Source organism: Lygodium microphyllum, chromosome 1 (assembly GCF_053477565.2).
Source record: "Lygodium microphyllum isolate KBCC chromosome 1, Lygodium_microphyllum_v1.1.10, whole genome shotgun sequence".
Lineage (NCBI taxonomy): Eukaryota > Viridiplantae > Streptophyta > Polypodiopsida > Schizaeales > Lygodiaceae > Lygodium > Lygodium microphyllum.
Window position 1 is genome coordinate 53,346,916 of NC_141135.1, and position 27,984 is coordinate 53,374,899.

The 27,984-nt window shown below is 37.9% G+C and overlaps 1 protein-coding gene across 3 annotated transcripts; it reads left to right on the top strand.

Annotated features, from left to right (window-relative positions):
• Positions 1–798: 798 nt before the first annotated feature.
• Positions 799–27,932, top strand: LOC148041121 (GDSL esterase/lipase At2g23540-like). 3 transcript variants are annotated; one of them, XR_015690733.1, is made up of 4 exons: positions 799–1,183; positions 1,266–1,537; positions 11,245–11,375; positions 27,679–27,814. XR_015690733.1 is itself a non-coding variant. In XM_087676914.1 (4 exons), the coding sequence occupies exons 1-4, from the start codon at positions 865–867 to the stop codon at positions 27,897–27,899; spliced, it is 1,068 nt and encodes a 355-aa protein (XP_087533040.1). In that variant the 5' UTR covers positions 799–864; the 3' UTR covers positions 27,900–27,932. The 3 variants fall into 3 exon arrangements, 2 of the variants coding, with proteins under 2 accessions (XP_087533040.1, XP_087533048.1); XM_087676914.1 differs by lacking the exon at positions 11,245–11,375 and adding an exon at positions 27,013–27,268 and having other exon boundaries at positions 27,679–27,932; XM_087676922.1 differs by lacking the exon at positions 1,266–1,537 and adding an exon at positions 27,013–27,268 and having other exon boundaries at positions 27,679–27,932.
• Positions 27,933–27,984: the final 52 nt, after the last annotated feature.

The window sequence follows — 27,984 nt, forward strand, 5'->3', positions numbered from 1 at the left end:
AAACTTTCATTGACATATGCAAATAGAAACAAACGAGGATATTGAGAATGTGGTGAACCCTATGTTATAATTGTTAGTTGTAACAAGCAAGAATGTATACAATAGTGTACTATTAATAAGCCTATCTCATTGTGGGAAAGCAAGTGTGACCAGGTCAAACTAAATGTATGATTAATGATCAATGTAGATATCACAGTGCTTGTAATCATGTTTTCTATTACCATATGAAACAATGTTAGATGGAGATAGTATATGGACTATTGATGTAAACTTTCAAAAAAGTCCTTCGACTTACGAATATCCATGAAAAGTATACTTATCTAATGAAGGTTATTCCACATTTTAAGCCATCAATCTTGAAGGGCAAGTCCATTTCCGCCCTTCACAAAGAAAAGACATGCTAACGTTCAAATTCTGATGGCGGAATGCCACATTGTCACTTTGTGAACACTTTGTGAAAAGACATGCTAACGTTCAAATTCTGATGGCCGAATGCCACATTGCCACATGGTTCCTGAATTTAAGTCGGCAACAAGGCCTCACATGCAGTGCTGCGCTGATGGCCGAATCTAGAATAAAGAGGAGAGGCCATTGAATATACGTCCCGATGCGAGCCAAGAAAGGCGAAGCGCCATTAGGGATTGGGTCCTTGTATGTTGTGAGTAAAGGAAAAAGGCAGCAGTAAATGGCGGTGCAGGAGGGGTGATGTGTATATGTGGGTCTGTACAGCAGCCACATTAGACACTTCCTACATTTATTGACATAGAAGTACTCTCAATATAAGGACTGGTAGGCTTCTATGCATGACATTAGAGGATTGTCTATCATTTAACCGCCTTCGACATTGCGTGTTGCCGCAGAAATATGTTGAGCTATAGATTCACGCTACTTCTCTTGTTCTTGTGCAGCTGCAGCTCCTCCTGCAGCTACTGCGCTGCCTCCTCCTCCTCCTCTTCTTCTTCTTTGTTTGATGCTGCTGCTCCTGCTGATGAAGTCGCGGGCCACCGGCACGTGCCGGTGTTCGGGTTCGGGGACTCCCTCGTGGACGCCGGTAACAACAACTACCTGCCGGGATCATTGGCCACCGCCAAGAGCCTTCCCTACGGGATCGATTTCCCCACTCCGGATGCCGGTCACCCGACTGGTCGATTCACCAATGGCCTCACCATCGTGGACATCCTCAGTAAGTCAGCACCCACCAATCACATATCTGGTTTGTAGTGTATGCTTTTTTCGGTTGAGACTCTATACTATTATATTATCAGGGAGCGAGGGGCGGGTGCCATGTGGCAGCCCCCGCCCTCTCAACTCTGTTGCACCGGCCCCCACGTGTCAACCTGTCCATGCCCACTACAGCTTGCACGGCCGCCGCCCGCCACCCACCCAACGACCCATGCGCTGCTTGCCGACTGTCAATTTGACCCGCGCGCCTGCTTGCCATTCCAGGTGCCGACCCATGCCTTGCCTGCCATTCGAGTCACCCCGCCCGCATCACGCATCACGTGCAATTGCCAACCGCTGTTTGTCATTTGAGGAGGTCAGTGCCATGCCGTTCCAGGCGATCAGCAACCTAAGCTGAACAACCTATATAAACTTGAACCATCAGTCTCTCTCTCTCTCTCTCTCTCTCTCTCTCTCTCTCTCTCTCTCTCTCTCTCTCTCTCTCTCATTGTTATAAATAGAGTACACAATATAATATAATATTTTGTAAAAATAGTAATGTGTATTTTTTATATTTATATTTCGATATGTTATTATCTATGTTTTTTAAATTACTTATGTTTTTAATCAATTTTTAGTTAATATTTATATTTTTCACATTAACATTAATTAACATTGTTTTATTTACTCACATATATGCCATTTTTCTCTTTGTAATGAAAATTATAAGTTTTTAAGCTCAAATAATATTTTTATTAATTTAGCTGATTCAATACTAGCATTTCTCATATTTTTCCTCTCATGTTTTTATATAATTATAAGATTGTTACTATGAAAATTCCTTTTGGGCGTCCTTTTTTTCCATTTAATAATTCTATCGTTTTGTCTTTTCTTTAATATTAACCAATAGTAATAGTGGTACTTCAAAGTTTAGTACGAAGCGCAAATGTAACATGTCACCAACCCTAGTGTTAAGCATTGGGAAGAGACTAGGCACGAAGCATGTTGTTGGCGCGTTTGGGATCGAAAATCTACCATAGGGATTAGTGATAGTAGGGTGAAGGGAGATTCAAGGAGAGGAGTAGAGTGAAGAGAAAGGGTCCAAAGAAGTAGAAGATGTAGAAGAATACTCACAGAGGTGAAGCTTGTCAATTTATTTCTGCATCTAAGAAGATAAATCTCTTGTAGACCAAAAATGTGCATAACACAATAGCTTCGTCTCTTTTGCTTAGACCGTCAATCTGATGCTCCCGTTAGCTCCGAAAAGGGGATAAAATACTAGCACACCTAGCTAGAATACTCACTGATCACTCCTTCTTCTCCCAGTTGTTCGGAGTGTTGTTTGTTGCTTGTAAATCGCGCATTGTACGATTTCGCTAATCTTTCTTTTTGCATAAAATCCCCCAAATATGGTTGAAAGTTACCTACTTTCTTTTACATGTCATCCTATTTTAGAAGTTGTCTACAATTTTTGGATTTTTATAAGAGAATATCTAAAATATCAAAAATTGGCTAAACTTGTCCAAGAATCTAGTATTTTTTAATCATCCACACTATGGACACTGATGGCATTGGCTCTCTATATCAATGAGAAAGCTAAATGATAATGCATTCTAGAGTTTTTCACACTATGTTCGCGTAGCTGCACGATCGCCACCTCCTAACATGCACATCCTTCGGCATATGCCAAAATCTTATGGATCTGCAGTATCAGAAGAAGTATTCTCTATCATGTCAATGTCTTCATCTTCTACCTCTTCTTCTTCCATATTCTTATGTTTCAACTACTTCAACTCATATATTGAAGACCCCCTATATTTAAAGAGCTTGATACATTTTCTGGCCAATGAAATCCTTAGAGCTATCCCATCCATATCTTTTAATACGTAGGTAGCATTGTAAAACACAAACCTTAACACATATGGACCAAACCATCGCTTTGCCACATTTTGATTGGCAGTATGCTGATTTTCCAAGCTATTGTTATAAACCAACACTGAGTTCCTTTCCTGTGTATAGCTCATGGTTGAAGTCTGTGTCACTTGTCAAACCTCTTCTTGTTCTTGATCCTTGAAATCTTTAGCTTTTTCATAGCTGTCTCAATGCCGTCACTCATTCTTTTTAACTGTCTTAGGTGTAGAACCAACAACTCTTTTCTATTCAAACCCTCTTTCCATGGTAGAACACTCCAAGTAGTAATAGTCTTCTCAATAGGCATGATCCATACATGAATTCAGTAGGCATATACCCTGTAACTGCACTATGAGTGGTCCTATTAGCCCATAAAGCCAAGGGTAACATTCTTGGCCACTCTTTCATCCTGCCCTTGCATGACATTGCTAAGCCCTTAATGATTGACTGATGACCTCTTTCACTTTTAACATTTACTTCAGGAGTTAAAGCCAGCTTGGTATCCATCATGAAAAAAATTCACGAGTCTCATCCGCATCCAATTCTCCTCTATCTGCAACCACTTTACCAATACAACCATACATGAAAAATACTTCTTCCAATAAGAACCTACAACTACTTGAGTAATCTTTGTACTAAGCGCTCAACTGTCCAATTGATTTGTCGAGTCTTCTCGTGCAAGCACAAGATATCTCATATCCCATAAGCTTGTAGGCATGGTAACCAAATCAACTACCCATTTGTAATGCATAGACAATGAATAGGTCGGTTGCAACCCATCTCTATGCTTTACCATGGAATACATCTAATAGTCATTGCATGATTCCACATAGTCCTCCACATATTTATACATGTTTTGCCACCAATACTTCTCTTTGATCTTGGCAAATATGCCCCAAAATCCTCTATGTCCAGCCCATAAACTTTCATGAAACTCCTGCATCACATGTCTATTTTTGAGAAACCCTATCTCCCAAAACACCTATTGGAACTCCTCTCTTTTTCTTTGTATGCTTGCATAAATATCCATCTTTCAAGAAAAACCCAAAAGCTTTTATTTTTATCCTTTTGAATTCAACTTCAGACCACTTACCCTTCTTTGTCATGAGGCTAAGATGTTGGCCTATTTTCAACCAATCATCCTCATACAACTCTTTCAAAAATTGTGTTCTCACTGAAGCATAACATTGATGATGCTTCCTCTCTACTACCCATCTCTTCTCCATGGTTGTAAGCTCTTTTCTTACTGCTGAAATACCTATTACAATAGTTATACCTGTAGAAACAACAGCTGCATATTCATTCCCTACTGTCATAAAGTCATTTTCAACACCTATCACATTGTCCTCTTCATCTTCCATAAGCTCCTCTTCATATTCAAACCTTGCTCGTAAAAGCATGTTAGCCACCACGGGGTTTTCTCTGCCAGTAATATACTGAAAATCAGGGTTCAGTGACTTTATATATGCAATCCACCGTAACATTGTAATATCAAAAGTTAATCAATTTACTATCATGCCCAATAGAGGTAGACAATCTGTCTCTACCACTACACGAGCTCCCATAAAATACTCCCTATCATACTTAAGGGCTATCACTACACTCCAAAGCTCTCTTTTGACTTGAGAATACTACTGTTGCCATTCATTGGGGACCTTTGCTCCAAACCGAATGGCATACCTATTCCCATCAGCATCATCCTGACCCACTATCCAACTAATACGAATTGGGCTTATATCCACACTGAGAATAATAGGCTTCCCATTCTAATAATTTGCTCTCTTTAGTGTTGGGGTTGAAATCAATAAGCTCTTTAACTTCTGAACTACCTTCGTATGTTGTTTACCCCACGAAAACTTTTGCCCTTTTCTCAAGAGAGTTGATATAAACTTTCAGCTAGATGAGCAAAATGTAGAATCTATATAAAGTAAAGGACACATACACCCAAAAATCTTCTTATCTTGGATACATTCGAACATATCTCCCGCATCTTGCTTATGGCATCGGTTTTTACTGGTGAGGGCTTCCTCCCATATGGTCCACACATGTGCCCAACAACTAATATTTTCTCCACTCCAAAAACCGACTTTTAAATGCACTTCTTTAAGATAGTTCAAAATCCTGTCACAATCAACAATATGATCAACCACAAATCTTCTACATTCCTCCTCATTCATCTCTTCATTCTTCTCATGGATATCACATCCTTTGATCAGCACATCATCAAGAAAGGGTAAGGTTAATTGAGGAATATAATCCCTCAAAACTTTATGCATAGCATTCATCATATGTGCCACTGAATTGGTTGCCCCCTGTGGAAGTGTACACATACTAACCAATCCAAGCGATGTCTTCATGGCAATGATATTCTAGCTTTCCAATGCAATCTTGAACTGATCATATCCTGAATATAAATGACCCATAGAGTAAATTGCCTTACTTGTAAATTCTTTTGCAAATTCATACACTATCAGACCTAAAACATTCCTTATGGCAACTATGGTTGGATCAACACATCCAATTTCAACTGGCTAAAATGAAAAGGCTTTCCCATGCCTAGCCAACCTTTGCAAGAAACAAGCTCTTTCTGTAGGTAAAAGAAAGTATGTATCACCAATTTTCAACTTTTGTAAAGTTTCAGCTGTAAATCTATGTCCTACTCCATGTGGATCCCATAAACTAGGATGTTGAGTTTCAAGTGGTAAAGGCAAAGCCACCTTATTTTGAACCCACATGATGCACACATATATTCACGAGTAACTTACTCGAGATTTGCAGCCATCAAACCATATGCCTTCAGCTCTTTTTCAGGTCATCCTACATATTTCTTTTTAGCCCTGCACATGGCTAAAACATTCTTAAAACTGCCAAGACTACATGCTGTCCATTCCTACAATCCAAACACAAATAGAGTTTCCCCCTTTCTTGGATGCATAATTATCTTCCTACAGCAGTGCTATCTAAAAACCCTTAAAATCTCATGCATTAGGTGGCATAAGATTATCTCAGAGCCTATTCCGATTGTAGGGATGATTCACACAAACCGTGAGAAACTGTATCGCCTTTGTATTGTCTTTACTTCAAACATGAGCATATGAAAAACCATCATCCAAGGCTTTTGTTTCAAGTATTGATTCCAAAATATAGGGCTGCTTCAAAATCATCGAATAACTACATGAATCTTGCACAAAAAAATGATATTCATCGCGAACATCTCCAATAGTCACAGGTGCATTCAAACAAGTCGCATAAAGATCCCATGATGAATTGTTTTGCTGTGCCTACATGTGTCATCCTAGATCTACATCAATCGACCAACCTCCATTCTCATACAATGTGCATGCCATAACATTAATTTCAAAACCATGATCCAAGAGAGCTATGCAAGGCGTCTCTCTTTCTCCCACTTTAAAAATTGTCTCTGTTGTAGCATGAGCCCAATGCATTCGTGAATAATGACTACTTGGAATAAAATGAGCATATTCTTCTTCATGTACTTGTTGATGGACATCCCCATTAAACATAGCCTTCTCTCTATGTGCTTATTACTGCCTATAAGGCCAAATTCAGCCATAAGCTTGCTATCTACACTCCCATTTAAACCATTTTCAACATCAGTCCTCGCTCCAAATTAGCATTATATGTATCATCATTATATTCCCTCTGAAGTTGTTTCTCTATGTCTTTGTCAACCTGCATCAATACTTGCAAAACTTCACCATCAAATTGCCTTTTTTGTTTCAGCATATCAATGAATGCATCATGAAATTCATGCTTTGCGATTCCAAGAACTTTGCCAAGTGTGAATTCCACTCTATTGCCAAGTATGCAATCGTCCAACACCTTTTTAAGGTTTGTAGCAGTCTCAATATCCAATTGTAACTTGTAACTGAGTTGCTTGCCCCTTTTCTTTCCTTCTTGTTTCCTCTCCTGAGATGCATCCTCCATAACATACTCGTGTTTGGCTTTTTCAACCTCTTTTTGTTGCTCCATTTTACTTCGTGTTATGCATTTAGATGGCCTTGAAGAGGAAGTACTAGCAGAGTCCTCATCTCTTTTTCTCTTTTCTTCCACAAGAGCTTCTTGATTATGAACCTCAGCCAAATAAGCATAGGCTAAAAATGAATCCACTCATGCAATCCAACCTTTTCTCCCTTGTATACTCTGACTTGCATCAGCCAATTCAAACTTTGCTATTTTTCCCTTTTCCATGCAATCTAATGCCTACATCCAAAAATGAGATTTTGCTTCAGCCATGCCTCCTTTATGAGTTTCATCAGTCCTTTCAATTCTAAACCCATATGTGGCAACAACTATGGCAACAAATGTTGTCCTTGCTGCCATCTCTTCCAACCTCTTCTCTGCATGCCACCATTTCCAAAATTTGGCTCTATTGAAAGACTAGTTTCTGTTGCATGTATTTTACCATCTTTCCAAAAGACTAACCTTTTTGCTTCTACTTCACAGTAGGTTGTATAGTCACACTTTTCATGCTGTAAACTCTCACACCAAATGCATCTCCTCTTATATCCTTATTTGTATGGTCTTTGGGTTGTTTTTCGAGCTTTCTCTTCTACCTTAAAATCCAACTTTTTGACCTTTGCATAAATTTCTATCAAATTCAGCCTCAAATCATGCATGCCTTTGATTAATTCATTCACAACATCACCTTTAAGAGCTGAACCAATAAGTATAGTTGGTGGTTCCCCCATAGCTATAGGCACCTTGGCTGCAATTTCAACCCCCTTCTAAGCACTGGCAAGTGTGGTGCTTGTACCCCATCTTAATTTCATCTGCTTTCTCTTTACCAATATATGCATTGCCTAAGTTACATTAGCCCAATCTAATTTCAACCCTGTTTCAAAAGAGGTATCTTCTAAACTATTAGTGATATAGAAGATATAGAAGAATACTCACAGAGGTGAAGCTTGTCAATTTATTTTTTCATTCTAAGAAGATAAATCTCTTAGAGACAAAAAATGTGCATTAAACAATAGCTTCCTCTCTACTGCTCAAACCACCAATATAATGCTTCCATTGGCTCCAAAAGGGGGGTAAAATACCAACGCACTTGGCTAGAATACTCCTAGATCACTCCTTGTTCTCCCAGTTTTTCAGAGTGCTCTTTACTGCCTGTAAACTGCGATCACGCACTGCACGATTTCATAATCCTTATTTTTGCATAAAATCCCCCAAAAATGGTTGAAAGCTGCTTGCTTTCTTTTACGTCATCCTATTCTAGAAGTTGTTTGTATTTTCTGGATTTTTACAAGAGATAATATCTAAAATAACAAAAATTTGCTGGACTTGTCTAAAAATCTAGTATTTTTTAACCATCCACACTATGGACATTGACATTAATGATTAATATGGCACCGACTCTCTAGATCAATAAGAAAGTCGAATGACAATGCATTCTAGATTTTTTCACACTATGTTCGCGTAGTAGCATGGCAACGTAGTGTAGCTTAGCTATAAATATTGACTAGCATTTAAGAGCCCAAACACGTGCAAGTACGCGAACTTTTGTCTGCTCATAAATGGACACAATGATGAATAGCCTCATGTAGGTCATGAAATGTTTGACCCATATTCCAAAGCAATGCCATTGGGCTATATAGAGGAGAAAATTTGGAAAAGTTGGCATGTGAAGAAGAGAGAGATATATATGACATGGAAGAGAGAATGGTTGTATGGAACATCACATTCAATTCATCCAATTCATGTAGTACCCTCATTTTTTGAGGGTATGGTGTTTACTTTGTGAAGTTTGTCATTTCCCAACATACAAGTAAAATGTGCAAGATACGTGCAAGTCATTGACCACTGCAATGACTCGTATAGGTCTAAGTTTTCAAAAAGATCCCAGTTTTCTACTTGGATTGCCCTTAAGCTAAGGTTTAGAAAATATACTCTTTTAAAAAGGTGAAACAATTGATGTTATGTAACACCTAGACTAGTGTTATTTGTAGCCTTTGAAAGAAGGGAAAAGTACAAAATAAAGTCGTATCTCCTTTGTCAAACCAAAGTAACCCTATTAATCAAGACATATACAACATTATTGTTTGGCCCTTCTTTTCAAGCAGCTTCAGGAAAGATAAGAAATCAATAGAATTTTTATAATTAGAACTATTAGAAATGAAGTTTTTAGTTCCCTTACTTAGATTGACCACATTTCTTATATCCTAACTATGCCTCATTATTAGTGCAGCTCTAATGAGCCCCCATACCTCTTGAGATCCATAATTTATTATGCCTTTATCACTTAGTGTGCTTGTTGTACGTTTATCCAAGAATGTAGGTTCACATAATCCAGTACTTTAGAAAATTGATTTCACAATGCTCTAACTCTAATATATTTCTAGAAGTGATTTCACAATAAAGGCACCATGAAGAGGCATCTTTGAATTGTTTGATCATGTCCTTAGTAGGCAACTTTCTTGTGAATTAAATGCTCCATAAGAAAAAAGGTAAGCATATGTGATGAAGTTACAGACCAAACTTGCCGCATCCTATGGGAGTTAATGCCTCCATTCCTTGGAGGTTGTAAAGAACCATCTCATATTTGACATCTCATCTTTGTGTGCTTTTTTATCTTTAATATCACTTAACCTCTAGAAGTAACCCAAATTGTACATGGATTGCCTCTTGAGTTCATTTACCCCTCTCTTCTTGAGCTTAACTTTGGTGATCTCCAATCCCAAAAATCATATCAATATTCATTTCCTTTAGTTGTAACCTAGGGAGGGGTCATTCATTATCAATATTCGTTTCCTTTAGTTGTAACCTAGGGAGGGGTCAGCAGTGGGGGGGTTCATTATATGTAAACGCATACTATTGTCTGCACTTAAGGCATAATTTAAAAACTTCTAATCTATAAATTTATCATGAATGAAACAAAACTTTTGTCTATTCAACTTATGAATATCCTGATTAAGTGATACCCTTGTAGAAAAATGGGAATTTAAAAACTACTCTCTCTTGTATCCATGTGATAGTCTTACATATTTATGGTGGAGTCCCTCTTTTCAAAGGAAAAAACCTACTGAGATTTTCACTTCTAAATCATTGCTACTTTAACTAATAAGAGAGGACTAAATGCTATTAGAGGAATACCATCATTGAAGGTTGTAGAACTTTAGCCACATGTGTTGGATCATGGACAAATCACCCTTCTTATCCCTATACCCTTGCTAACTAATATCACTAATAGTCTCTTCTCATGAATTAATTAGTGCATGTGTCACACTAGAGTGCTTAACCTTAGGCTAATCTCCTCCAAAAGTTTTGGTTTCCTAGTCAATAAATCATTGAATCCTCAAGGGGATAACTTAGTATTTTGAAATTAAGTGCCAAGTTAACCACCCATAGTTGATATATTGCCAAATTCTAGAGCTAGTAGGGTAGATGTGTCAAATACTTGTTGAAGAGTCTCGAATACCAAAACTCCCTCATTGTTGGGCATCGTAACTTGAGTTCCATTAATCTTAGACCATTGTTATTTTAGGAGAGCCACCAACTCTCTAAATAAGATTCCTCACAATATTTTCCAATTTTTTCCATTCCAATTTTCAAAACCTAAGTCTCCTTTTAAAAATCTAAGCACAATAACTAATAAAAACTTAGACAAGTATGTGCGTTGAGGCCTTAGTTTAGTTTGGCTAGTTAGATTTATCATTATGGAGGCTTGGTACTTTTTTTCTTTTTGGCATCATAAGGAGATCTAGAGCTTAGTCTAATATGGTGAATCACTAACTTGTTGTGAGGTGACTAATGTTTGAATATCTTAACATGAAAATAATTGTCCATAAACTAATGGTGTTTGCTTGCTAAGCTTGATTTTTAATAAAAACTTAGCCAACTAGGAAATACTCAATCTCATCGATGGTGATAATTGCTAATTTATGCATTATAGGATTCTTAAAAATTCTTTAAGTTCCCTTTCTCTTTGCTATAGTAGCACCTCCACTTTATTGAGAATGAATTTTCTAGATTTATAGGTCATAGATTAGGTGGTATTGTATTTCCATAGCCATTTCTAGCACTTGATTAAATATGAACATTTGGTTTCATAGGTTAGAGATGTAGTGGTATTATATTTCCATGAAGATGATGTTCTATTTCCATAACCATTTCTAACATCTACTTAAAAACCAATAACTGGTTTTGTAGGTCAAAGATTTGGTGGTACTACATTTCCACAACCATTTCTAGCACCTTCAACTAAGGGACCAATAATCCTAAATGGTGTGAACTATGGCTCTGGTGGTAGTGGAATTTTGAACGACACTGGGAAAATATTTGTGAGTCACTTGTGTTAGATGAAAGTTTTTTGAATGAGGAATGAAAATTGCACTTTAGTCCCCGGGGGCATCTACTTTTCCTTCATTCATTTTTATTTAGTATAAATATTGATGAAATCCAATTATTGACAAGAAAATAAGGGAAACAAAAGAGTTTACAAAAGTGATACATAACCCTTTTTATGTTATGTCAATGGTCTTAGCATAAACCAAGACTATATGTAGAAGCTTGACAAGTTTTACCATTTTAGGTTCTTGCATAATGACAATGATTATCTTCCACCACCACCACCACCACCACCACCACCACAACCACACACACCTATGCCACCATCAACATACCTACACGTCACCACCACCACCACCATGCCAACCAACTACTACTAATAATTAATAATAAACTACTTATTAATTAATATGATTAATTATATGTATACTACAATCATCAACCTCCATCATCACCAATCATGCTCCATCCACCACCAACCAATCAACTACTACAATCAACACCAACTACAGGCTCACAATGCTCTCACACAATCACCCATGTGTCAGAAATAATAACCACCACAGCCAAAAGTCTGCACATGCAGAGAAGACTAAACCTTCAAGCAAGAAGTTCTAGACAAATTCAAGAGTCAACTAAAGGTTAGAAGATAATTCATTTAAGTACCAAGTATCTATAACAATATATCTTGAATTCATTAAATCTCACATTTTATATCTAGTCTTAAGTACAATCTCATTGCCATGATAACATGTGTTTTTCATGTTGTGGATAGATTCATAATGCAGACATCATTATATGTGTTTACTAAAGTAAGATAGGAATATCAAAGAGCATTGTCTTAGGCCAAAGACATGAATATAGATTCTTTAGTGTGGTTTCATATATGTACACATTGCATACATTTTGGCATAGTTTTTGGAGCTTCTAGATTGAGACCTCACAAAGAACACATAATGTGAACAAGTTTATAGGGGTAGCCCCTATTGTGTTATAAAACATTTTTGTCAAGAACATAGACATTCCCATGATGATGAGGCCATAGATACTTTCATGATATAGGCTATGCCCATTTCAAGGAGAAGTCCATTCAAGCATGGGGCAATGGGATCCCCTCATGCCTCTACTACACACACACACCCCCCTCCCCTGCCCTATGAGAAGAAAAGAAAAAGCCAAAGCATAAGGAACATACACACTTTCTCTCCCCTCTTTATTATGAATATGTTGTGCTGGCAAGCACGTAGAGACTCCCATGATGATGAGCCCATAGATACTTTCATGATATGGGCTATGCCCATTTCAAGGAGAAGTTCATTCAAGCATGGGTAAATGGGATCCCCTCAAGCCTCTACTACACACACACACACAACTCCCCCGCCCTATGCAAAGAAAAGAGAAAACCAAAGCATGAGGTTAATACACACTTTTTCTCCCCTCTTCATCATGAATATGTTGTGCTTGCACTGTGAATCGTGAAACAAGAATTTGGTTTCTTACTAAAGCTTACAAAAGCCTATAGGGATGTAGTCCTTGGTTGCAAAAACCCACACCACATCCATGATCAACAAATTTTTAATTATAGCTTTGTTGAAACCATTTAGATGCTTTATCTCACTAATTTTCCCAAGCATACTCATAGCCATTCAATCATTGCCCCAGTAAAGACCTCGAAAGTGCCATATATACTTGTACACAATTTGGCCTTAGCCAACATTAATCCCATCCAGTTAATACATATCACAATTATGCAACCTTTCTCTTTGGGCAAGGCTAATGGAATATAGAATATGGTAAATGCAAATTGCACATTTTATGTATGATTAATGTGCATATGGTTGGTAGAATATCTTTCTTGAGTCGTTGATTATGAAAAAGCCAAAGCATGAGGTTCATACACACTTTTTGTCCCCTCTCCGTCACGAATAGCTTGGGCTTGCACTATGATTCATGAAAGCATTTACTTTCTTATTGAAGCTTGTAGAAGCCTAGAAGGACACATCCCCTAGTAGCAAAAACCATACCACATCCATGATCAATACATTTTTTAATTATAGGCTCTGATTTATGCCCTTAATATGCTTTATCTTTTTACCCAAGCACACTCATACCAATCCAATCATCACCCCATTAAAGGCCTCCAAAGTGCCATATATCCTTGTACACATTTTGGCCTTAGTGAACATTGATCACATCTAGTTTTCTATATATCACAATTATGTAAGCTTTTGCCTTTGGGAATTGTGATGAAATTTAGAATATTTGAAACATGAATTCACATGTTATACATGATAAACATGTATGGTCAATAGGATGTCTTTCTTGAATGGTAGATTAATGGAAATAAATTAATGGACCAAGCTATGCAAATGCTAACATGGCTTGGGTGAGTTATTGGCCAATGGGAATACACAAAATAAGTGGCTCGATTTGATAGACTAAGTTTCGAGGGAGTTTCTTGTTTTACAACATGGTCAATACTATTAATGTGACATGGATGGTAGACATCCTTGTGTCACAATTGGTTCCTTTTTTTTTTCCCCCATTTTTTCTATGTATTTAGTATTTGGGTGGGCACTCAATATTTTTATGACACTCACATTTTGAGACTGGGACATGCTAAAATAGTTAGCATATAATTAAGAGCATAATTTTCTTACTCCTACATGAATAACTGTGATTTATTTTCAACTTTGAATAAACCACTTCCCATCTTATCCTAAGGGTTTTGGTGAGGCTCCATTTTATACAAACTTCATTGGAACCTTTTAGGTCCCCATTAATCTCAAACCACTCTGCTACTTTGTAGATCCCTTTGTTGGCCAAAACATAACTCTCCTTCCTAGTGTCTTCACTATTGGTCACATTGACATTCCCAAAATCCATTCTCTACCTTTCTTATTTTGTTCTCTTTGTTGCACCATTTGGACTCCTTCAAGATTCTTTTCCATATTGTAGTAGCTCCTTGATAAGGCATTGAACTTTGATTTCACCAATGGCCTATGTGGTAATCAAATCAATAGCTTAAAGCTTTGGTCAAGTTGTACTCCAGTTGCTGATGTTATTTCTTTGAAGAAGATCAACATGCATTTGAACCCATGGTGTTTCCTACTCCTAGCACCTCCTTAGTACTTTTTCTCTCAAAAAGTATCCTTCACTTTCAACTGACAAAAGGCCAAGGCTTCTTGCTTCCTTCTTCCTCCATAGATATATGGCCAAAATATCTATAGATGTCCTTTCTTTCCCATAGGATACTCCGACCATGGAGTCCCACTCCTTGTATCCTTGATTCTAGCTGGTTAGGTTTAAGTAAAAATAATTTTTCGCGCTCATGAAATGCTTTAGCACCTTTAGCTTAAAATGTAAAGGCCAAGTAGTAGTGGATGAGAATGTAAACTCTTTGTAAAGCCTTTCCATGACCCATTCTATCCTTTCTAATTCTTTAATATCAATCCCAACTGGGTAGCCTAAATATATAAAGATTTAACCTCTATTTGTTACTCCTCTCCAATGTAGGTTGGAGTCGAATAATCTTTTAAGACACTCAAGAGTGAAGAATTTTTTAGGCTGATTGAAGAACCTACTACTTGACTATATAACTCTTGAAGTTGCAAGACTTTTTAATATTGTCCCCCCAGTTGCATTTCGCATTGTCAAAAAATCATTCGCAAGACCTTGTTGAACCAACTTCTTCCCCTTTGCTCAATCCCCTCTAATTCTCTCATCTCAATAAAGCATTCCACCATGTGAAAGAGGGGCATGTGGCCAAAATAAATAACAGAGGATTGCTAGGGAGCCCTATCTCACTCGCCGTTTGATTGTGATAGGATCAAGGATAGCAACATTCAAGACTATGTGTGCTTCAACTTGCTTTATTAAGAGGAAGGGTAGATTGATTGTGGCTCCTTTAGATCCCATCTTGAGCATAACTTGCCATAAAAATTCCCACTTGACCTTGTCAAAATCCTTCTCAAAATTTAGGTGTAGAAAGATGTGGAAATGGCATGGCACATTAGACATAATTTGAGCACAAGGAGTAGAGAACACGCATCAAATATGAGAAGAACATAGTCTGCTTTAATTTCAAATAGATTGATACAAAGACGGCTCTTTCCACTCATACGCTTCCATTGTTAGTTTTGATGGCACTCCAAATAGATGATAGGCAAAGAGCTTAAGGTAGCTAAAAGAACTTTGACTAGGTGAAAGATAGATTGATGATGCCTTTAGAGGGGTCTTCCTTTTATAATCTAAGAAGGTAGTCTGGTTAGCATATTTCACCATCTTATGAACCTTTCCTAGTTGGCCAAGGAATATTCCCTTTATCGTTAGGTCAAGGGTATTACCCTTGGACCCTCATTAGGAGGCTGTTGGCCCCTCTGAGACCCCCCATCTAGGGGCCGCTTCTGCGGCCCCCAAACCCAAATATAGAGAACCCTAATAACTACCACACCTTGCAACTCGATGCATTGTGCCTTGAGTTGTGACTAGCATAACTATTGTATCTAACCCAAAAACTAGATCCACAAAGGTCACCTTTTTGCCATTCGATGATATAGACCTCATCTGACATACAAGTCATCAGGACCCACTCAATGTTTGTGCTCACACATGGCTTCACCTCATAATGGGGGCCTTACAACTTAGAGCAACATGGATCATGAGTGACACCTTATGAGGGTGGAGCATTCAACATATCTAACACCCCCCTCAATGTCTACCCACAAGTGAACTACATTCTCAGCCTAATGGCGAGTCTCTGAAGATGAATTCAAAGGAGATCCTTCATAAGATCTTTGATGAAGATATCAGCTCCATTCTCCTCCGTTGGATAGTACACCACTAGCTCTATCATCCCATCCTCAATCAAGTCTTGCACATAATGATATAGGATCTCAATATTCTTGATACTACATGCATATTGAAAAACTAGATTTTTGGCAATGGTGATGCAACTCTGATTATCACATCTTAGCATTGTTGGATCTTCATCCTATACTCCCATATGCCATAGGATCCTCCATAACCATATTTATTCACATGTAGCAAAGAAAAATACCTTGTACTTTGGTTTTGGTAGAAGACAATGCCATAGTTGGGGTTGCTTCTTAGTAATTGAAGAGAAAATTCCTAAACCTAGAGAGAAAGAATATGTATTGAGTATGTGGACTTCTTGACACCTTGCCTAGTTTCATTCTCAACAACTTTTAGCCATTCTTTAAACTTACCAAACACTTGAACCTTATTATGAAGGAAGTACACCCACATCTTCCTACTATAGTCATGGACAATCAACATGAAATAAGATTATCCTTCCAATGCTTTTGTAGGCATTTTATTGCATAGTCAGCATGCACCAACTCTAGAGGGGCCTTAGCTTTGTTCTTACTTTCTTGTGGAAATGCCTTTCTCTATTGCTTGCTCGTCATACAAGCTTCACATGGTTTCTTCGCTTCAATTACTACAAGTAGGTGAGCAACCATACCTTGCTTATGCATCTCCTTTAACACTACAAAAATAATGTGAGAAAATATTTCATTCCAAAGTTTACTTGTGCCGATATAGCACTACCACCACCTAATGCACAAGTACCGCTACTTGATGCAGCAGAAGGAATTTCTCCTCTTCACTATTGAAGCCCTTTCCTTTCACATACTCTTCACTACTCAAAGTCCCCCTTGGGTCAGATACCATGTAGAAATCACATGGCATAATAGACAATATATGAGCAAGCAATAGAGAACACACAACAAATATGAGAAGAACAAATATTTAATTTCAAAGGAACTATCACAAAGATGGCTCTATCCACTCATGTGGTTTCACTACGAGGCTTAGATGGAGATCGAGATAAATGATAGGTGAAGAGCTTATGGTAGTTAGAAGAACTCTAACTAGATGAAGGATAGATTGACAATAGCTTTAGAGAGGTCTTCCTTTTTGTCAAGAATCGCGTGGTGGGGGGACTCGCTTGAGCTACTACACCAAACACACACTGTATACACAAGAGGAAACTCACTCAAGAATGCAAGAAGAGAGATGGAGGCCAAAACTTTTTCTTGGTGATTTTTCTTCTTCTTCCACACATTATACAATATACACAGAGTATAGATAAGATACAACATAAAAGGAAAGTGGCCTTCTAACTGACTACACTAATCGACTGGTGCTATATCTTTGCGAGCTGTAGGTAGGTGTAACAAACTAAATATAATAAGTGATAAGTTAATGGCCATGTGTGTATCATAATGACCACCAACGTGCTAAGTGTAGACGTGTGGGCCCATCTAGCCAGGCGGTCCATCATCAATGTCCGCACGTGTTGAGCTTGCCATCTCAACACTCCCCCTCAAGGTCGACTCTATCTCTGCAACTCCAAGTAAGCTTTGAAACTTTAAAAGCTTCTCTACACTCAATGCCTTTGTGAAAATGTCAGCTATCTGATCCTGTGTGCTAACATATACTAAGTCAATCTCTCCTACAAGTACCTTCTCTCTCACAAAGTGGTAGTGCATCTCAATGTGTTTTGTCCTAGCATGGAACACTAGATTCCTAGCTAGTTGTATGCTACTCATGTTGTCACAATGAATGACAACTAGATCGTCTCCCTGCATGTCTAAATCACCTAATAACTTTTGCAGCCATACCACCTCACATGCTACCATAGCAGCACCTCTATACTCAGCCTCTATACTCGATAAAGAAATTGTAGGTTACTTTTTGTTGCTCCATGTAACTGTTGCACTACCAAGGGAAAACATAAATCCACTTGTAGATCTTCTGTCTGACATGCTGCCAATCCATCATTTGTGTATCCAAAGACCTGTACGTCCTTACCTGCCTCATAAAAAAGTACATAATGTAAAGTGGACTTCACATACCTCAATATACGTCTAACTGCATCCAAATGAGGCTTTCTAGACATCTATATAAACTGACTAACAAGGCCAACAACATAGCTTAAGTCTGGCCTTGTGATAGTCATGTAAATCAAACTCCCTACTATCCTCCTGAATATAGTAGGGTCTTCTATCTCATCCCCAACATCAGCACTCAACTTCACATTTTTCTCCAATGGTACTGAAAGAGGCTTACATGCTATCATACCATACTTGGATAACATATCCAAGCCATACTGCCTTTGGGATAGCCACATACCATCATCACATTTGATCACCTCAATACCAAGAAAGTATCTCAGCTCACCCGAATCTTTCATCTCAAACTTCTTATTTAAGGAGTCCTTAACTTCAGCAATCCCATTGTCATTGTCACCTGTTGTAATAATCAAGTCATCCACATAGATGACTATGATGACCAAACCTGCATCTCCCTTTCTCACATAAAGTGAGTGATCAACATCAGAAATACAAAATCCAATATTGATAAGATACTCTCCAATCTTGATAGACCATGCTCTAGGTGCTTGCTTCCGCCCATAAGGCACCTTCTTTAACTTGCACACATATTTGGGATACTCTAAATCCTCATAACCTGCTAGCTGCTCCATATACACTTCTTCTTGCAACTCACCATGCAAGAATGCATTTTTAACATCCATTTGCTGCTAACTCCAACCTTTGGCTGCTACCAAGGCAATCACACATCTAACAGTTACCATCCTAGCAACTGGACTTACTGTCTCTTCATAATCTATGCCATATGTTTGAGCATAGCCTTTTGCAACCAGCCTAGTCTTATACTTGCTAACTGAACCGTCTGCATTATGCTTGACTTTGTAAACCCACGTATAACCAATAGCTTTCTTACCCTTAGGTAAGGGTACCAAATGCCCAAGTCTTATTGGCTTCTAATGCATCCATCTCCTCATCCATTGCTGTATCCCAATGAGCATGACCAATAGCATCTTCAAAACAAGTGGTCTCAACATCCTCAACTAGTTTCACCATATAAGCATAATGGTGAGCTGCATAACCTTCAAATTCAAATATTTTAACAGGGTATCTGACCCTGCTAGATCTGTGTACCACTGGATCACTCAATGGAGCCTTTACATTACTATGAGCTCTTTGTACACCTAGCGTCCTGACTGAAGGAATGCCAAGCTCATCATAGCAATGGGTTGCAATATGACCTGTTTTGCCACAATAATGGAAAACAATAGCAGAATTTCCAGAAACTCTATTCTACCATCCACCTCATCCTCTAGAGCTCCCCCTGCCTTTAAAGTTTCATCTGCCTCCAGAAACCTACATTTCACCAAACTATTGATTGAACTTATTTTGCTGGTTATCGCTAGTACATCCCATACCACGGCCTCTCAAAGAGTATCTACAATGTCCCCTTCCTGAACTCGAGTAAAATTCTTGGACCTATTCACTATTTCTTTCAAAAGAATCACCTTGTATATTGATCTCTTTAGTAATCATGAGAGAGATCAGCTCATCAAAATCTGGAAATGGCTTCCGTACATATACTGAAGTAACAAATGATTTCCATGCATTCTCATTGTTAAGGCCACTCAGAGTGGATGAAACCAAATCATCATCATCCGACATTGCATCAATCACTGTTAAAGCATTTGCAATGCTCCTCACCTTCAACACATACTCATTGATAGACATTTTCCCTTTCTTCAAGGCATTCAACTCTTGCTTGAGTTGAATCTTTCGTGCCTTTATATTTACTGAAAACATACTCTCAAAAATTGTCCAAGCTGCATGTGAAGTTTCTGTATTCCTGATATGTCCCAGCATAGTATTGTCAATGACTACAGATAACCAATGCATCACCTTTTTGTATTTCATATTCCATTCTTTCCATGCTTTTAACTCATCTTTGCAGTTGTTGGACAAATATCCAGCTCTGGCTCCTTTTCTTCACCTAAGACATACTCATAAAATCCCTTTCCAATAAGGAAGTTCGTCACATGGAACTTCCATGAAGGGTAGTTGTTCTTGTCGAGCTTCTCAATAATGGGATTTCCACTATTCTCTGCTATTATCACAAACAAGGATAACACAGCAAGCTAGTCTTCAGCAATCTTTCACAACATGTGCACATCAATACATCAAGTAACCTTTTTCACTGATTACTCAATAGTACATGTAATCTGCAACCTGTTTGCAGATAAACCTTATGTTTTCTCCCTGTAAATACCTCAAAATTTATAGATTCAAAATCTGTAATCTGTGCACTCACTTTCAGTCAAAACAGTTGAAATCACAGTGTACCCTGAAACTGATGTCCACAACCTTGTGGCTCTAAAACGGGGCTTGAAATGGCCTCAGATGCCTAAAATCTCACAGCAATTGAGATTTTTGCTCGACCTGCTTTCGGTGTCTCCATAGGCACTATCCAAGAGAGAGAGTGGAAGAATGGGAGAGCTTCCTACCCGTTGCTTGCTTACTCGAACCTTTCTTCTTCTCCTTCACTTCAACCTTCAAAATCAGCCTTTCTCAGTGGTGTGGCTCTGATATCATGTCAACAATCGCGTGGTGGGGAGACTTGCTTGAGCTGCTGTGCCAAACACACACTGTATACACAAGAGGAAGCTCACTCAAGAACACAAGAAGAGAGATGGAGGACAAAACGTTTTCTTTCTCATTTTTCTTCTTCTTCCACACACTATACAATATACACAGAGTATAGATAAGATACAACATAAAAAGAAAGTGGCATTCTAAGTCAAACAGTGCATAATCGACTACACTAATGGACTGGCGCTATATCTTTGCTATCTGTAGTAGGTAGGTATAACAAACTAAATATAATAAGTGATAAGTTAGTTGCCATGTGAGTATCATAATGACCACCAACGTGCTAAGTGTAGACATGCAAACCCATCTAGCCAGGCGGTCCATCATCAATGTCCGCACGTGTTGATCTTGCCATCTCAACACTTTTATGGCCTCAAAAGGTAGTCTAGTCGACATATATGACCATTTTATGAACCTTCCTTAGTCGGCCAATGAATATTCTAAGGAATATTCTCTTTACTGTTGAGATGGGGGCACTACCCTCAGACCCCTGTTAGGGGAGTCAATGGTCCCCCCTTGAGACCCCCCAACCAAGGGCCATTTTCACAGCCTCTGGACCCCAAAACAGGGGCCCCTGATACCTCCCACAACACAATGCAAGGGGACCACTGGCCTCCATGAGAACCCCCAACTAGGGGCCCCTGATAACTCCCACACCCTACAACTTGATGCATTGTGCCTCGAGTTGCTACCAACATAACTACTCTACCTAACCCAAAGGATAGATCCACAAAGGCCACCTTTTTTCCATCCAATCCGATAGACTTTATTTGGCATATAAGTCAGGACCCACCTAATGTCTATGCTCACACATGGCTTCTCCTCATAGTGGGGGCGTTACAACGTAGAGTACCATGGATCATTGGTGGCATCTTAGGAGGGTGGGGCATTTAGCATATCTAACAAAAGATAATTTCTTGGCTAGAAGACTTTTCCCAATCCACTTCAATGGTAGTATTGAGCACGTTGTCCACAAGGCTTCTTCCCTTTGCATATTGGCATTTATTGACATACTTCTAAATGACGGGAGCTAACCTTTTGGCTAGTGATTTTGCAAAAAATGTATAGATGCTGCTCATTAGAGAGATTGGTCTACAGAGAGCAATTTTGTTTCTCTACTCTTACTTGGTAATAAGGGATATGCTACTCTTTTTTCCACATATAGCCTCAGCTTGCTTTACTAAGAGAAAGGGTCGATTGGTCATCTTGCCTTGCGAGCCCCATCCTAAGCATAACTTGTCGTGAAAATTTCAACTTAACCAAGTCAAAAAGACCTCTCAATGTCTAGTTGTAGAAAGTTAATTTTTTGTTTAGAAGATTTGTGGAATCCACTATGATGATGAGATTGAGCACATTGCCCAAAATACTCCTCCCTTTTATGAAGCCACATTGGCATTTATTGACATACTTCTAAATTATGCTAACATGTTGGCTTGTGCTTTTGCAAACATTTTTTAAACCATGCTCATTAGAGAGATTAGCCTCTGGTTCCCATTTTGGGTTCTCTTTTCCTATTTGGGAACAAGGGATATGATGCTTTTTTTTTCATGTTGCAAGTAAACTTCTTTATGCCTAGCACCATTGTGATTGATCAACTACAAGATTGGGAGCTACTCCTAGAAGTGCTTTAGCATTTTTATTGTTATTCCATTGTGGCTAGGTGATTACCTCATTTCTATTAAAATGTCAAATCTAGAGTATGGCAGGAGCTATGGAGGTTGGAAGATGAAGACTATATTCATGCTTACATGGATAATTACACAAGTGAATTAGGTTCCAAGATGAAAGCTTTAACTCATAAAGACAATCTTGTGTATCAAACTGACAATGACACTAATTGAAAGAGGAAAGCATCATGATATTGTATTCATCATTATGAAAGTGATAGTCAAGTACAATGCTTTATAGAAGTTGGGTAGTTCCACTCTCCTCACTATGCATATGGGTTTCAGGACATCTCTTCTTGGAGCATACATCATTTTTCTATTTCTCAACACCCCCCTCAAATGATGCATCCCTACACTCACTAACTTTCCTCCACCTACATGGTGACATGGCTCGGGAGACTAGCTCATAGTAGCCTAGTCAAGTTAAAGCTTGAAACTTTACATCTTTGGCAAGGGTTTTTACAAAGCAAATCCACTTTCTTGTGGAAACATTCACTACCTGTATGGCCAGTAATGGCATATAATCCCATCCTTGTTGTTGTTGGTGCTGAGTCCTCGACCATGGCCTTTTGCTCCATAAGTGCCCTTGATGTACAAGAGACTGTTTTTGGTGATGTGTTCCTTTGTATCCTTGCTTTTAACTTTTCTTTCTCCATCAAGTAGTGAGTGCTCAATATCTTTAAGTGAGAGACTTGGAACATTAGTTAGGGTGGACACAAGATTCTCATATGGATCCTTATTTACACTTGCAAGTAGTATGACTATTGCTTCATATTCATCAATATTCTTGTTAAGAGTTGCAAGCTAGGTTTTTAGGCTCTTGAACTTGTTAATGTGTATGTTCATGGAAGCACTATCTTTTATATCCAATTTATAAATATTTATGAGTAGTTTTACTTTAAAATTCTTTGCTTGGGTACCAAAGATCATGTCAAGTTTCTCCCAAGTAGTTCTAGCATCTCTAATGCCAAAGATATGATGTAGCACATCATCACTTAGTCCCAATGATGCCTAGTGCCTTCTTATTCATCTTCTTCCATTCTTTGGTTTTTGGTGGAGCTAGTACAAGGATCCTGCTTTCCAAATGTTCTTTCCCACCATCTACATCACCTTCATCATCTTCAAAGACATCCTAGAGGTCATTCCTCATGGGGTGGTGCATGGTCTTTTCCTTCCAGGCATGGAAGCCTTCTCCATTGAACTTTGCTCTTTTTTCAAACTTTGCCATGTTTTCTCAATAGCACATCAGCTAGCAAAAGAGTTGTATGTCAATGTGTCAAGAGACACAAGATGATTAATGTTTAACAACAGTGCATGAGTATTAAAAAGATACTATCTTGGAGCTCAATGTCAGATGTCGATGGTTGATCTTCTTCTTGCTTGCTGATTTAGTGTGATGCTTTGCTAGAAAATAAGAGATCAGTAAGGCCAGAGTGATAGAGTCTTCAATGGACTGAGAAGAGTAAGAAAATGAAAGGTTCTATGACCTTGAAGGTCAATGGCTATGGTTTCCCATAGAGATGACATATAGGGTTTCTCAGATTGCGATTAACAGAGAGAGTATTTTGGGGAACCCTCTTGGGTGAGGTTAGCCCACTTGGGGGGCTACCAAAGCCCTGTGGTGGCAGTAGAGATTGTGTTTCCTACAGGTCGAAATGATCCTTGATTTTTTGCTCAGAAAAAAATGTGCGAGATCTGAACAAAATGTCAATGCCGGCTAGTGTCGTCAATTATGTCAGGCTTTGAGGTGTTGAGAGGTGTATCCTAAGCAGAGGGAAAGATCTCCAAAATAAATCATATGGAGATATTGACTGTGGAGAGAGATCTAGGTCCTGCAAGTAGACATGGTACTATTGTCCATGGCATCTATGAAAGCTCTAATGAAGGTGAAGGTAAAGCTAGAGTAAGAAATGAAGTCTTGAGTTGATACCAAGCTAGGAAGAAGTGAAAGGGAGCTAGAGAAGTAGAGTGATGAGTTGACCATGCTTAGTTGAGCTCTGATACAATGTTAAAATGTTAGATCTAGAGCATGGCAGGAGCTATGGAGGTTGGAAGATGAAGACTAAATTCATGTTGACATGGACAATGAATAGAAAAATGTTACACAAGTGAATTAGATTCCAAGATGAAATCTTGGACTCATAAAGACAATCTTGTGTATTGAACTAGCAATGACACTAACAAAAAGAGGAAAGCATCATGATATTACATTCATAATTATGAAAGTGATAGTCAAGTACAATGCTTTATAAAAGTTGGGTTGTTCCACTCTCCTCACTGCGCATATGGGTTTCAGTACATCTCGTCCTGGAGCATACATCATTTGTCTACTTCTCAACAATTTCCTAGTCCTTTCATGGATATATCTACCTCCTCCCTTGTAAATTTTCTATTAAAAGCTGGATTCTCTTCTTCAATAATGACTTTGCCAACTTTTTCCAAGATCATGCTTACCACCTACATATTATAGGGCTCTTCCACCCATAGAGCTTTGCAAAGTGCACTATGTAGGTGTTACAACAATATCATTTTAATTTGTCAACTAGTTCCCATCATCTTGTTGGATTAGAAGTAGGCTTTCTCATGCTCTCTTTCACTATCAACTCCTCAAAAATTCAATTGTGCACCATTGCATGTGAGCCATAAGTTTCATATTAAATGTTAAGGATAGACTTTTTGTTTCTCATATTATCAATGCCACCCTTCAAATTAGCTGGGCTTGGTTAAGAATGTTTGTTTTCTAGTTGTTTAACATCCTTTCTCATGCCCAAGCTATAATTATTTTCAATGCTTTCTCATCCCTTTTTTCCTTCCACATAAACAAACCCCTGCTTTTCTCTTGCGCGGGTTGTAATTACTTTCAATGTTTTGACATCCTATTTTAGCTCCTTTTTTTCCTTCTACATAACCAAACCCCTTTCAAATTAGTACATTGTTAGACAGTGCCTCCAAAATTACTTTCTATTAATTTGATGATAGCTCGTTGTTTAACGTATCCTTGTTTTCTAGCTATTTAACTACCTTTCTCTTGCTGGCATGTAATGATCTCCAATGCCTTCCCATCCCATTCAAACTCCTCTTTCTCCTTGCTACATAACCAATCCCCTTTCAAATGAGTAAATTATTGGATTATGCCTCCAAAATTACCCAAGGGGTTCGATGGAGGCACATTATTCCTTCTTCTAATTTGTTGATAGCTCCTTGCACCGTATACTCAAAGAACATCTGTTTAAATTGCCTAGAATTTTTAATAGTTGAAAATATTAGAAATAATACTCTTTTTGCATGAAGCTAAGGATATTGAGGGTTGTGAGGGAAATTTAGATTTTCTTACATGGTGGTTTAGTTTTTGTGGAATTATAATCAAGAGTATGTTGTACTTGTATGATGCAACTGAGCTTACAAGGGATGAACTTACATATGGGGAAAGGTTAGAGGTGAAATTTTGAAGAGTTGAATAATCCCATCACTATAGCCCTACCTTACAAATTGTGGATCACAATCTACATTTTTTTGCTTGAGAATGATGCCCGTGAGAAAATATTTTTAATATTGTCACAAAATCATTGGCAAAGACATTTTTAACAAGATGTTAGACTTCACATCATGGTAACTAGTTTGTATATTAGGCCTTGTAGTCTTAAATTATTTTAGACACTAGAAGGGAAGTAGATGGGAATGTTCATCCATTTTTTCTTGTAAGGAAGCTAATTGAAAACTACAAGTGAAGCAATGTTTACAATCTATTTATTCACACTTCCTACCTCATGAATTAGAATATATCTTGGAGCAGTGAGAGGACATGACTAGTTTTAGGATCAATATGCTTAGGATCTAGTGATATCATCATTTTATATTTGAATAATGACAAGAACCCTTGCTACACAAGAGGATGACATATGTATAAATGATAATCATAATGGGAAACATGGTCACTATGTGGTGTTTGTAAGTGGATGAACACTGGCTGAGTGGTTCAATCCATGCAAATGTTGCATGAAGGATGTTAGGAAGTTTGAATTGATTGAGAGGTTAATACCATAGATGCATATTCAAACACCTTCTAATGTTATAGTAGGTTCCAAGTATTGCTTGGATCTTGCTTGTTATTGGCATTTTTAATCTAAGTATTAGCTTATTTTTAAGTTTTCACTCTTTTTATCTAGTTTTATAAAATTTCCCTTGAATAGTAGCTTTTCTATATTTGATTGTTTTACTTTATTTTTTGTTTCATAAACTTCTCTAATGGTCAAATCAAGTTATGGCTAACAAACTCATATTGTGGCATAATCTATCCAAAACTTCTATATTGAACATACTTGACATAGAAAAAAGACTTTTTACCTTACTTAGTAGCATGCAACACTTTCAAACATTTGGTATGATAGTAATAATGTTGCATGTTCGCATTTTGAGGATTATGTTTCTTAATGAAATGATAGATTTTTTGCATCTTTATACAGTGCTTGTATAATGTTGGAGCACGCAAATTCATAGTGACAAACATGCCTAAGTTGGGATGCACGCCTTACATGAGGTCAATTCATGTGTTCAAAAATGGAGGTTGTGCGAGTCTTGCAAATTCATTAGCTCAATCCTACAACATTCAATTCAAGAAAGTCTTGAATGAGCTCAACCATGAACTTCTTGATGCTAAGTTCCTTCATGCAGATGTGTATGGAGTTATGACCTATATTGTTGATAACTATCATATTTATGGTAAGAAAAAAATATCCAAAACTTGCACCTATTTTACTAAATATGGTTTTCATAATGATTAGACCAATATAAGAGGAATAGAATGCATAATCTAGTTCTTTGGAAGGAGGGAATTTTTAATTGAAATGTTGCTAAAGTGTATTGAACCCCTAATTGCTTATAATTTGACCTTGCACCTGTAGTGCAAAGAATCTTCATATATCCTTACTTTCAAGAAAATGTTAATAAATTCTACTAAACCCCTAATTGCATATAATTTCACCACACATAAAAGTGTAAAGTTCCAAACATATCCTTCCTTTCAAGCATTTGAGTTATGAGAATCACTTACTATATTATGCTCAATGATGCAATTTGTTATATATTTGATCTCAAATTTTTGACTATGAGAGGGGACTTTTGAATTGTAGGCTTCGATGATGTGGAGAGTGCTTGTTGCGGGTATGGTGGCTCTAGGAAAGGGATTGTGTTATGTACATCATTTTTTCCTCTATGTAGTGAACGTTCTAAATATCTCTTTTGGGATTCTTTCCATTTTACACAAGCTGGTTACAATGTGGTTGCAAATGAGTTCATCCATGGAAGGGATTTTATAAGCCCCATGAACATCATGCAACTTGTATCACTCTAGCATTCTTAAAGATACAAACATTACTTTTATTCTTATTATGGACTTCTCATTCTTAGTGATATGCACATCACTTTATAGATTATAA

Coding starts and splice junctions, on each gene's coding strand:
- LOC148041121 (XM_087676914.1), top strand. CDS start 865: ATGTTGAGCTATAGATTCACGCTACTTCTCTTGTTCTTGTGCAGCTGC. Junction 1,184..1,265: donor CACCATCGTGGACATCCTCA/GTAAGTCAGCAC, acceptor TTATATTATCAG/GGAGCGAGGGGCGGGTGCCA. Junction 1,538..27,012: donor GCTGTTTGTCATTTGAGGAG/GTCAGTGCCATG, acceptor ATCTTTATACAG/TGCTTGTATAATGTTGGAGC.